This window comes from Anabrus simplex, chromosome 3 (genome assembly GCF_040414725.1).
Source record: "Anabrus simplex isolate iqAnaSimp1 chromosome 3, ASM4041472v1, whole genome shotgun sequence".
Lineage (NCBI taxonomy): Eukaryota > Metazoa > Arthropoda > Insecta > Orthoptera > Tettigoniidae > Anabrus > Anabrus simplex.
Genome location: NC_090267.1, coordinates 463,519,457 through 463,531,783, shown reverse-complemented (window position 1 = coordinate 463,531,783; position 12,327 = coordinate 463,519,457). Strand labels below are relative to the sequence as shown.

Genomic DNA, 12,327 nt, shown 5'->3' with positions numbered 1-12,327 from the left:
CATGTTTCACTTCCATACAATGCCATGCTCCAGAAGAAAGTCTTCAAAAACATCTTTCTCATTCCTATATCAATGTTCGAAATGAGCATTATTTTTTTTAAAGTCTTCCTTGCTTTGCTAGTCTACATTTTATATCCTCCTTACTTCTGCCAGTGTTAGTCATTCCATTACCCAAGTAAGAATATTCATCTACTTCCTTTAAGACTTCATTTCCTAATTTAATATTTCCTGAATCAGCTGATTTCATTTGAGTGCACTTCTTTCCTTTCCGTTTGGATGTATTTATTTTCATCTTGTACTCCTCCAAAACTATGTCTATATCATGCAGCAATTTCTCCAGATCTTCTGCAGACTCAAATAATATAACCATATCATCAGATATTCTCATTTTGATTTTCTCTCCTTGGATTGTGAGTCCCTTTCCAAATTCCTCGTTGGTGACCTAGGGTGCCCATTTGTGCGATTTTCAGAATTATTTTATCAGTGAAGAGTCAATAAGCAAGGTGACAATATAAAGTCCCATTAACTGTTCGTTCAGGTGATGTGAAGTTTTGTCTTCTCATTTAGTAAACCTAAATATAAATCAAATAAGCAAAATTGTTTTCAATTTTGACTTTCGTAAACATTTATGAAGTCAGGGTGAATATACAGATTTCCACTCGTCCTCTGATGCTTATTCTCCGTGTAGTACTGTCAGACTCTTTTTGGACGGTCACTGAATGCTTTATTTTTTATAACGTCACACTGACACCATTAAGGTATTAGAGCATCATTAGGGCATGAAAGGTAGAGGCAGTAATCTTAGTTAAGGTACAACCCTGGCATTTGCCTGTAATGAAAATGGGAATGGTAGAAAACAATCTTCAAGACCGCTGTTGGTAGAGTTTGAACCCACCAATGAAAATGGGAATGGTAGAAAACAATCTTCAAGACCGCTGTTGGTATAGTTTTAACTCACCATCTCCCGAGTTCACATTACCTATGATAATACTACTAAGACATCTCTTGTCACTCTGAAAGATCTTAGCAAATATTAGACAGTTCCCTTGACTGTGTTCCTGCATGTCTAAAAGCTATACGTAACTTCCAACATTTTTCTGGCGATTGGTGCTGGATGCTCTTTGAAAAGCTATTTATTTCTCTAGAACATGCAGATATTCCATCATGAAGAAAGCATCTAATGCATTTATAAAATAAAATTTCTCACTGCTTCCTCAAAAATCTTGTGGCAACATTTTGAGGATTTCAGCCCCAATTTTATACAGCTCTATTGGAAATATTATGCTTGTGTGTTTCTCAAGTGCAAGGGCAGCCATGCAGTGAATATCATTGTGAGTACTGTAACCGTTCATGACATCGTCATATGTATATAGAGACATCCTGTATAGAGAATATGCCATTTTCCGCACAGTTCTACGTTAAATAGCTGCCAAACGAGGATATTCTTGGCGGTTCCGGGACTCGAGCTGCTCGTTATAGAGTCGCACTCCCCTCCTCTTGTTGCATGTAATTGGGAAAAAGAGGGAGTACAAGTGCTTGTAAGTGGAGTTCGCTCTCCCTCTGAGCGAGAGAGCTGGGACAAGAAAGATGTCACATGACTGAGAAGTGAGGTCACGAAACAGCCTCAAAGAAGTCGTCTCAACATACGAGACGATATCACCCTATGTATTCCCCTAAATATCTAGTGGTACCAATGCATAGCTTTCAACTGTTTCGAGGGTATTAACATTAATAACTCGGAAATACTTGATGGATAATTTCAAGTTACAACTTCGATGAATGAGGAGATTTTATGCGGATTTATCATGCAGAGAACCATTTTACATAATAAGAATAATAGGAAGTACGCAGATAGTTGATGGCACGAAGAGAGTAAAACCAGATGCTCGACTCTGACAGGACCAGGAAAACTGAACAATCCCCGGAGTCAGGCTCCACCTACTGAGAATTGATACTGATGCTTTGATGATTGCAGACGAACCCGCAAAGGACTCGGAACAAAAATTGATCAGTGGAAAGAGGGATGTACAGGCTTTGATTTGATATCAAATTCAACGTCTAAATATACCGTCCAATGGACCGATGGTTGACAAGGGGGCGTGGACTGACTCCCCCTCCAAAAAAATATGGCTTCCCACTATAAAGGTGAGTGGCAAGAAGGGAGTATACACAGTATATCCAGTGCATTCGGTCTAATCAGCAGACCTATTCTTTAGTGAACAGTCAGTTTTAATATTCAGTGTTTCACATTGTGAAGGTTCCTTATCGAACAGTGTTATGTAGTGGTAAATGACAACACACAGTGAGTGACAGTGCGCTGCGTGCTAAATATTTGTTACTTCCTTAATGCAGTTTGCTATGATCTGAATGTGATAAAATTTTACTTTGATTATGAGTCAGAGAGGCATGGGATTGTAAAAAGAGGTGGTCGGTTGAAGTGAATTATTACGTGCACAGTTACGAAACTGATCTAAGTGAATATAGTGGACTGTGCTGCATTATACGATGTATATAAACGATCGTATAATGAGGTTAAATGAAGGAAGTGATCCAATAAAGAGAGAGTTCGAGAACAGTGTTACAGTAAGGCTTGAACCAACGATAACAGTGAGCGGCTTATCAGCCATCATTTTAGTAGATCGGGCGGCACTCTCCATATTCTCTCAAACGCAGTGCGTTGTGTATTATATGAAATGGAGTGGGTCGATTAATGGCCAGTAAAAAAAATATATGTATATTAATATCTAACATTCATATCCTGTGGTTGTGACCAGCTAGTGTGTGATGCTCCGAGATTAAATTACTTGCGGAGAACTGGAGTATGCAAATGAAGGTACTGATATCGGGCTGCAGGACAAACACCGATATAGGGCTAAGGTGCTTGAATTTATGAGTATCCTTAGTCATAACGAAGTTATAATGCATGACACAATTAGTGCATTTATGACAAATTAGTTCCTCCTTATTTGCATATTTGACCTCCGAGAGCCTCGAGTTTGAAGAGGGCCGGTGAGCGGTCCGCTGTACAGTCACTCCAACGCAGCAGGGATACTCTGGAGATTCCGATGCCAGACAAGGATTCAACCAACATGCAGGTGAACCGACATAGGACGACTCTGGAGGCCATTGCAAGTGAAGACGCCCTGATGGCAGCTTAAACCCCTGGCTGTACTCCCTGAGGAAAGCTGATTGCAGACATCTGAGTATTGAGTACATTTTAACTTATTACCGTGATAGTTACAGTTACACTTAGGGAGGTAAATAATTTGCATGTAAATATTCTGAATATTATTTGATTATAACAAAAGTTTCAGAGGGATTATAGTTTTTGTAAGAATTTTTCTGTGAGATTTTCTTCGTGGTTTGAACCACTTATTTCATTCATTATGGGGAAATATTGCATGGTAATTATAAGGCCCTAGTATAACTTACAGTTGACGTGATGTAAATGGAAAGGGATAGATTTCGTAGTATGATTCATTTGTCTTGAAGTTACAATTAAATGTTATGATTCATCGTAAGAGTTTCCGATTTTTTATATTTTTTATTGCACGTCACTTACTTGTAGAGATTCCTCCTGTATAGATTTAAGACTGCAAACTTCAAGACACCGAAGAGTCAACTGTGGGGGTGTAATTGAATTATGTAGATCGCGATAAACTGCAAAAAAAATTTTAATCCTGAAGGTTAGAGTCTTCTTTTTAAAATATGCATGTTCTCGGGATATGAGGATTGAGAAGATGGTATTTGATTTGTAGGCTCGTAAATTTGAAAGTACAGTGGTGCTTAAATATGTGAATTCTCCTGTTGAATATATATTTAGGGCGACGTAGAATGCCGCCTCGTGAACAAGATAATTGAGGACATATGTATGATGTTCGCTGATAGCGTTAATGAATCGCAGAAAGATAGCGTTTTTGCGATGATATGAATATTTAAGAATAGCAGGTCAAGTCTGGAGCTCTGCTCTGCAGGAGAGAAGAACGGGTTATCCCGGCCAACTCGCTTGACAGTTTTTATGAGGGAATAGAGAGGGGAGACCTTAAACGAAGTTTGTTGGCCACTTTGTAAGGAGATATATTCAGTTCGCTCTTTTCTTTCCATAGTATAACGAAGACATGCATAAATCAAGAAATTGACATCGTATATATCTCAGATTTGACGAATGAATGAAATCCTCCCATCTTTTGTTATTTGTTTTTTTTTAATTAAAATAAAAACCTTTATAGGGTTTCCAGGTTGTTATATCCCCACACGCCGAAGTTCCTGGGTTTGAGTCCCAGAGTCTGGCGAGGACTGTTGCTCACATGTGGCAAATGAGACGGGTCTTGCCAGATAGTGTTCTTTCCATGGAAATGAAGTGCAGAATGTTATGTTACTTCTTCATGTGAATGCCACATTATTTCTTCAAGTGAATGTTTATTATACGTTGTATAATATAATACACTGGTTGTTGAGTTGCTATATGTATCTTTTTTTTTAGGGACACCGTTGAAATTTGATTGTCGCATGTTATATTAACGCATAGGCAATCCCACTGAAACAGGTGTTATGAGGGAGTTAATACTCCGCACGATAAATTAGGCGAGTTCATTAACGTATACAATGTGACATAACTATCATGTGTTTAAAATGCGCTCAAGAATTTTGTAGTAAACCTCAATTAACATGATCTGAATAAATTGAATGAAATATATGTGAAATATATGTATAAGATGTTTTAATATTATGATAAGATCTTCCGTGTGCTAAATAGTACTGAAAGGGGATGCCCTTTCGATGTATTTTCAATGATTTGAAGATTATGAAGTGATAAATGATAATCTGAGAGAGACAGAAAAGGACATTCAAAGCTCAAACCTAATTTATACATTAATGTTATTGAATATGTAAATATCCCGGCATATCTGTGTGTAGCATGTTTCCTCAGCTAATTAAAGGTGTTTATGCAAAAATAGATGATTTTCCTTCCCATTAGTAGTGTATTCGTATTCCTCTGATATCCGAGACTCTTTCCCCCTACTTAGAATTAAATAGTTTATGCCCCTTTCCGGACATACCATGTACCCAAGCTCTTGAGCCAGCCGAGGAAAGACTTAAGTAGGGGTGATGGTCTTCGACTCCAGGGACTATTCGAGGGTCTCGACAAATAAATCCTTTCAGCCACTTTATAAGCCAATTAAGATATTGCTATGCACTGGTACCCTGGACAGGTGCAATACTAACAAAAAAGAAAATCTCACTGAGCTACAACATAATGACTGATGTACTCAGCAAACATTGATTGCCCCTCATACTATCTCTCGACAGTGATGCCACTTTGGGTGTAGGTAACGAGTTTGTTCACTTAACTCTCCAACCTCATATGAACATTTGATTTCCTTTGAGTTGTCCCTTTATACAGCATAAGCATGTACCCAGGAGACAATTAATTCTTTAAAAATTCTGAGTTCAATGTACCAAAAGTACCAGCTGGCTCCATATTTCAAATGGTGCACCCGACATTCTAGAATTATTAGCAGCAATATACAAGTAAAGATCATCAGATTTCACAGTGAGGATTGAGGAAATTATGCAATGATCAATTCAAAAGTGGATCTTCCATAATAAAATGGTTATTAGGAAATTTTCAGATTTAAAAATGTACACTTATGGAGGTATGACATTTTTAATTAAAATAATTTTAATTTATTTAATTTTTAATTTATTTATTAATTTGGTATCTTTTTGCACTTGGTTATTTGATGACAACATGGAGTAAAGAGCACACAAATGGACTGTCTAGAAGTAACTTTACCAGGGAAAGAATGATGACCCATTTGACCTTCAGAATGAAATCAATACATTTTATTTGTTTGTGGGTTTGAGATTACAGACAGGTATATAAATGTGTCTTAACATACAGAGAAAGAGAGTTGTCTACAAGGATGAAGAATTGTGGGATATGAAAGAGATGAAACTCTCTATGAAGAAGTGAGAGGGAGTTGCACTTTGTTCCTCCTCCCTCATACATAGGTAAATTGGGCAAGAGACAAATGAGAAATTTGGACAATATATTGTTGTTCTAGTACAGGGAATCAAAAATAAAAGATTTGTCAAGGATGTAGTCATCTTATCTGAGCCATTAGTGGATGTGAAGAAGGTCTGAATGATGCAGACAAAGTCTTGAAGAAGTGTGAGGTGAAAACAAGTCAATCTAAAAAAAAAAAAAAAAAATGGAATACAATTACTGTAGTTGGAACAGGAAATAACATACTGAGAAATGAAATCTTACAGATTTTCTGTGTCAAACTCAACTACAACACAAAGATTGTTCTGTAGGATCCAGTTCTGGTGATCACATAGTTACTGAGATCTAAGAAATTTTCTCATTGTTCAGCCTGCTAATTCCACAGAATTGTCTGTAAAATACTGGTATTCTGTCATTTAATGAAAGCCTATTGATCTGCATTTAGGGCAATCGCCCAGGTGGCAGATTCCCTATCTGTTATTTTCCTAGCCTTTTCTTAAACGATTGCAAAAATTTGGAAATTTATTGAACATCTCCCTTGGTAAGTTATTCCAATCCCTAAATCCCCTTCCTATAAACAAATATTTGCTCCAATTTGTCCTCTTGAATTCCAACTTTATCTTCATATTGTGATCTTTCCTACTTTTGAAGACACCACTCAAACGTATTCGTTACTAATGTTATTCCACGCCATCTCTTCACTGATACCTTGGAACATACCACTTAGTCAAGCAACTTGTCTCCTTTCTTCCAAGTCTTCCCAGCACAAACATTGCAATATATTTTTATCTTTTGTCAGAAATAACACAGAACAAATTGAGTTGCTTTTCTTTGGATTTTTTCCAGTTCTTCAATCAAGTAATCCTGGTGAGGGTTCCATACTCTGGAACCATACTCTTGTTGGGATCTTACCAGAGACATATGCCCTCTCTTTTACATCCTTATTACAACCCCTAAATACCCTCATAACCATGTGCAAAGATTTGTACCCTTTATTTACAATCCCATTTATGTGATTACCCCAATGAAGATCTTTCCTTATATTAGCACCTAGGTACTTACAATGATCTCCAAAAGGAACTTTCACCCCATCAACGCAGTAATTAAAACTAAGAAAACTTTTCCTATTAGTCATGTAAAGTCCAACAAACTCCCACTACTTACTTTTGTGTTTAATATCCTAAAGAACATACACCACAGAACATTTTGATGATGATCACATATAATAAGAGATATGCAAGAACTCTCGTAAAAGAAGATCACACTGAGAAAATATAATTATCTAAAGAGACTTTCTCACACAAAAGTTTTTATACCAAAAAAATGTGTATGTACTGTTGATGTCCCAAGGGGTCGAAACATATCTACATTTTAGATAATTATGTATTAATTTTAAAGTTGGTTAACATTGAGTACTGAACAAGGTGGATTAAATTTTTTTTAACTAGAACTAGTCAATACGGACCAAAGCCGGGCTGAGTGGCACAGACGGTTGAGGCGTTGGCCTTCTGACCCCAACTTCGCAGGGTCAATCCTGGCTCAGTTCAGTGGTATTTGAAGGAACTCAAATACGTCAGCCTTGTGTCGGTAGATTTACTGATACGAAAAAGAACTCCTGCGGGACTAAATTCCGGCACCCTGGCGTCTCCAAAAACCGAAGGAATAGTTGTGGGACGTAAAGCCAATAACATTATTATTATTATTATTATTATTATTATTATTATTATTATTATTATTATTATTATTATTATTATTATTATTATTATTCAGACCAAAAGATTATTTTCATCACATGTAATGACTGGGTGAAGAGGCAGACTTTTCTCTGTGCCACCAATAGTATTTGCAGGGAGTTATATTTGGAAAATTAAAAATGGCTACAGAAACATTTTTTAGGAAGGAGCCAAATCTGTTTTTGGTTTTGCTCAATAATGTGAAAACAATGATTCACACAAGAAAAGGACACCAATAGGAGAAGTCCAGTTCTGGCAGAATAAAAACTTCAAGAAGAAAGAACTTTAGCGTCACAGTCACACTACGAACAGGGCTTCGGTGACAACTCTTTTTTCACATCTCCACGCTATTTTTTCGGCTGGGTGGCACTCTTCTCTGCTCAGTCGGCCCAAGAACAATCAAATGGGCAGACGCCTAGTTGGCTGTCACCTATCCCCCACCATGTACACCTGTCTCATCAAAAGCGTGGACACGTCCTTCTCCAACTGGTTCATTCGTAATGAAGTTGATGGACACGGCCACTCCATCTGGGAAGTTGCCCGGCTTCAGGACCGATCTTCTGGCCAAACCTCACCGGACGTCCTCGCCTTCTTCCGGGAACAAGCCCAAGTGGAGAACTTCATCGCAGATGGCGCCATCATCGCTGGTCGTCGGCACGAGGTGATTCCAACTCCTGATTATCTCATCCGTGACCTACGATCCCTTATAGGCCCTCCTCTCACAGTTGAACCGCGTTTATTTCGCCAGACGTCGTCACCAACCCCAACCTCCATTACGTTTACCAACACCACACCCACCTTCACTACTTCTGCCTCCACTCCTTTGACTACTTCACCAGCACTTACCACGACTAGCCACTCTTCTCCTATCATGTCTACTCCTCCCATCTCCTTACCTGCCTCTCTCCCGAGTCCATTGCTTCCCTCTGTCGACGTTTCAGCGGCTCCGGCTACACAGCGTAGATCCACGCCCGACGCAGCAGCACTGCCTCTTCACCCATCTCTGAGCTGCGTAGTCCGTGGCATCGACCCGGCCATCCCAGAACAGGATATCCAGACCGAACTTCAACTGGCTGGTGTTGCAACCCGTCGAGCCTTTCGGATCTTCAACGACCAAGGCCCCACGTTCATGGTCCGTTTTCAGTTCTCCTCTCCAGCCGACGTTGACCAGCTGATCACCACCGGCGTCCGTCTCCGCGGAAGAACTTATCGAGTGGAACCTTCCCGCTCCCCACCCCGCCATGTCCGTTCTTCTTTGCCCCACACTTCTCCTCGCCCACAACCGGTCCCGCCACCCACCCCACCCCTGCTGCTCCTCTACGTCCCCGCGCCCCCACCCATACTTTTTCTACCACCCCTGCCGATCTTGGACCTTCTCCGTTAACTCACTACTTCCATCACCAACATGACCATAACCCTGTCCCAACTTCTCTCACAACACTACCCTCCTCCTGCCTCCAACTACTTGCTGCACCCCCTTATTTCTCCAACTCAGTATGTGTAATGTAACTCTCTGTAATGCTATGTAACATTGTCTTTTGCGAAAAGCACGCCCGAGATGCTTTGCTCCAACAATAAATAAAGTTCTCATCCCCTTTCCCTCTGGTGTTCGCGGGGGTCTGCTTGTGCGGGGTGCCTTGCGGGTCTCCCCTGGGGTCCGACTTGTTGGCCCAGTCTCCTTACGCCAGTTTACTACACAATCTCTTTTTATGGTATGTACAACACATACCCACTGCGTTTCCATTTTTTCTCAGTTTTTCTTCCTCTCTATGGCTGAAGAGCTCCTTAGTTGAGCTGATGGCCCGCCCTTCCTCGTCTGAGGAACGGGAATGAAAAAAATGCTTTGATTGATTGATTAGAACTTTAATAAAAGTTTCATCTGTCTCTTTTCATTCGACGAGCTTTCAGCTGGAGCGTCATCATTATGGTGACTGATTGATGTTTGTTGTTTAAGTTCTCAGAGAAGATAATGAACTTCACTACTCACTGATAGTAGTAGTTCCACCCCTCAGCGCTGCTTTTGTGCCAGTGAAGTAGTCATCAACGGTCTTGGTACTCATCAGCTCTTGCTCCAAGTGGGTGTGTGGATCGATCCCACCTATAAAGTTGAACACACATAAAATGTAAATATAGCATAGCAATGACACATGAAATAAATGTTTACAAGTTGTTTTACGTCGCACTGACACAGGTAGGTCTTATGTCAATGATGGACAGGAAAGGGCTAGGAGTGGGAAGGAAGCAGCCGTGCATTTAATTAAGGTACAGCCCCAGCACTTGCCTGGTGTGAAAATGTGAAACCATGGAAAACCATCTTCAGAGCTGCTGACAGTAGGGTTTGAACCCATTATTTCCCGGCAAGCTCAGCTGCCCGTTCCTAACCACACGGCCAACTCACTCAGTCATGAAATAAATCCTGTACATCAGACTCTGGGGAAAGGCAGACTATTTTAACTCAATGCTGCCCGTGTTAGCTCAGGGCTGATCCCCACTACTCTCACTCTCCTTTGAGGCTCTCTACCGAGCTCGATAGCTACAGTCGCTTAAATGCGGCCAGTACCCAGTATTCCGGAGATAGTGGGTTCAAACCCCACTGTCGGCAGCCTTGAAGATGGTTTTTCGTGGTTTCCCATTTTCACACCAGGCAAATGCTGGGGCTGTACCTTAATTAAGGCCATGGCCGCTCTGTTCCCATTCCTAGGCCTTCCCTATCCCAACGTCGCCATAAGATCCATCTGTGTCGGTGCGACGTAAAGCAAATAGCGAAAAAAATAGCCTTGAGGCTCGCTGGCTTCGATGACATGGCTCCTTTCGCAATCAGCTCTGAGAGCTTGGGGCTACCACGGGGCAACCATGGCAACTGCTTACTTGGAATGGCCGGAGGAAAGGTATATTAACAGTGGTGAACACGAGTGCTTGACGACAACGAACTATTACTTCCAGTAAAGACAAACTTGAATGTGTGTACAATAAACATAAACAATGTAGCCTATACTTTATATGAAAATGTGAAATTGGTTTGAATATGAAGAAAAAATGAAAAATAACTTACTAATCTATAACAAAGCTATACATGATGTATCAGAACTATACTTACGAAAAATCATGGATGCTCTTCATGTTTTGTTAAGAACTATGGTGCAATTGGGTTGGCAGAGAAAAGATTCAAATTGACGAACTTGCCTTATTTGCTATGCCAGTGAGCCAGCCACTGCTTGTTGCTGAGCATCAGAGGAGGGAAGGGAAGGGAGGGGAAATGGAAGACAGAGGTAATGCTCAGTGCGAATGCACAAATTCTTGGTCATTTTGCACTGTTGCTTCCCAGCCACAGTAGGCAGTGTACAGTTTGATCTACAGAAACTGACTACTATGCAAACCCCATAAACAGAGAAGATGAACTTGTACCAAGAATACAGGCAGCTTCCAAGGTCAATCGCGACACACCACACATTGTGAACAGAGTTCAGAGTACTCTACTGTGAACTGTGCACTCAAGTAGGAGGAGAGCATATTGAATATTTACTGTAATTAAATCACTGGGCATATTGTTTCCTTTGTTCGGTATTTCATTCCATTTACAATGTTGTGTGTGAAGGAATACACAATCATGGGGTGGCAGCATTGCACCTTCGAACATGTTAAATAATAAACGTTACTACTACGAACAGATGAGAGGAGAAATGATCTGGTGCATTCCTTGACTGACAAGTGTGTCTTAATTACAGTGTGTGCTTGTACTGTGTGTGCAGTTACAGCTGTTTATCATAGCGAAAAAATCGCATTCCGTCATATATCGCACTAGGTCGTACCTGTGTCTTATGAATGTATACCTCTGCCATCTCTTGGTGAATTTTAGAGTTACAGCACTGGTGGTAGTGATTCTGAAATAGAAATTGAAGGATGTGAAGACGAGACGTGTTAAATGCAAGAAGATGATAGATCTCCACCGGTGAAGATTTCTCAAGAAATTAGGCCTACGCCTGTACAATGGTCTAATAGTTTGGATTATATCACACCCGATCCCTTCACTGAAGATCAAGGTGCTTTCCACAACTTACTTGTACGATCAAGTCTGTTGGACTACTTTCCACTGTATTTTGGAGAGGACCTTTTTCAACTTTCGGCAGACAATACTAACCAGTACGCAAAAATGAAGCAACAAAATAAAGAGGATCAAAAGTGGGAACCTATAAGTATATAATTTGTATTATAGTGAAAGTAACTATGCCCTTAGAAATAAAAACAAAATTGTTATATTTGAACTATGAGTTAGGTCTCTCTAGTTGAAAAACATCTGCTATAAATTCTCCAAATTATTTTAATCTGTCAGAATTAATCTACCCAATTTCGGTTAGTGAAATTTTTAATTCCTTTGCCACAGTGTTACATGCATCCCTCATAAAAATTACAGGTACACAGGAGTAGTAGTTTTATATTTACTGCTGTTCAAATGTTGGCTCTACAGATCTGGAGTTGTAAAGAGAAAAAAGATGTCTGGAAAGTTGCATTTGAGTAGCCTGAAAGATCGGAGGGAGAAGGTTAATAAATGAATTGTGAATTTTGCCTGAAAGAGACAAGGACCTT

At 40.0% G+C, this 12,327-nt stretch overlaps 1 protein-coding gene across 1 annotated transcript in view; it reads right to left on the bottom strand.

Annotated features, from left to right (window-relative positions):
* LOC136866862 (dihydropyrimidinase) overlaps positions 1-12,327 on the bottom strand; it is a 120,324-nt gene that overhangs the window by 81,708 nt on the left and 26,289 nt on the right. The window contains exon 4 of the mRNA XM_068226873.1: positions 9,731-9,841. Coding sequence (XP_068082974.1) covers positions 9,731-9,841 — 111 coding nt within the window. The remainder of the gene's footprint in view (positions 1-9,730; positions 9,842-12,327) is intronic.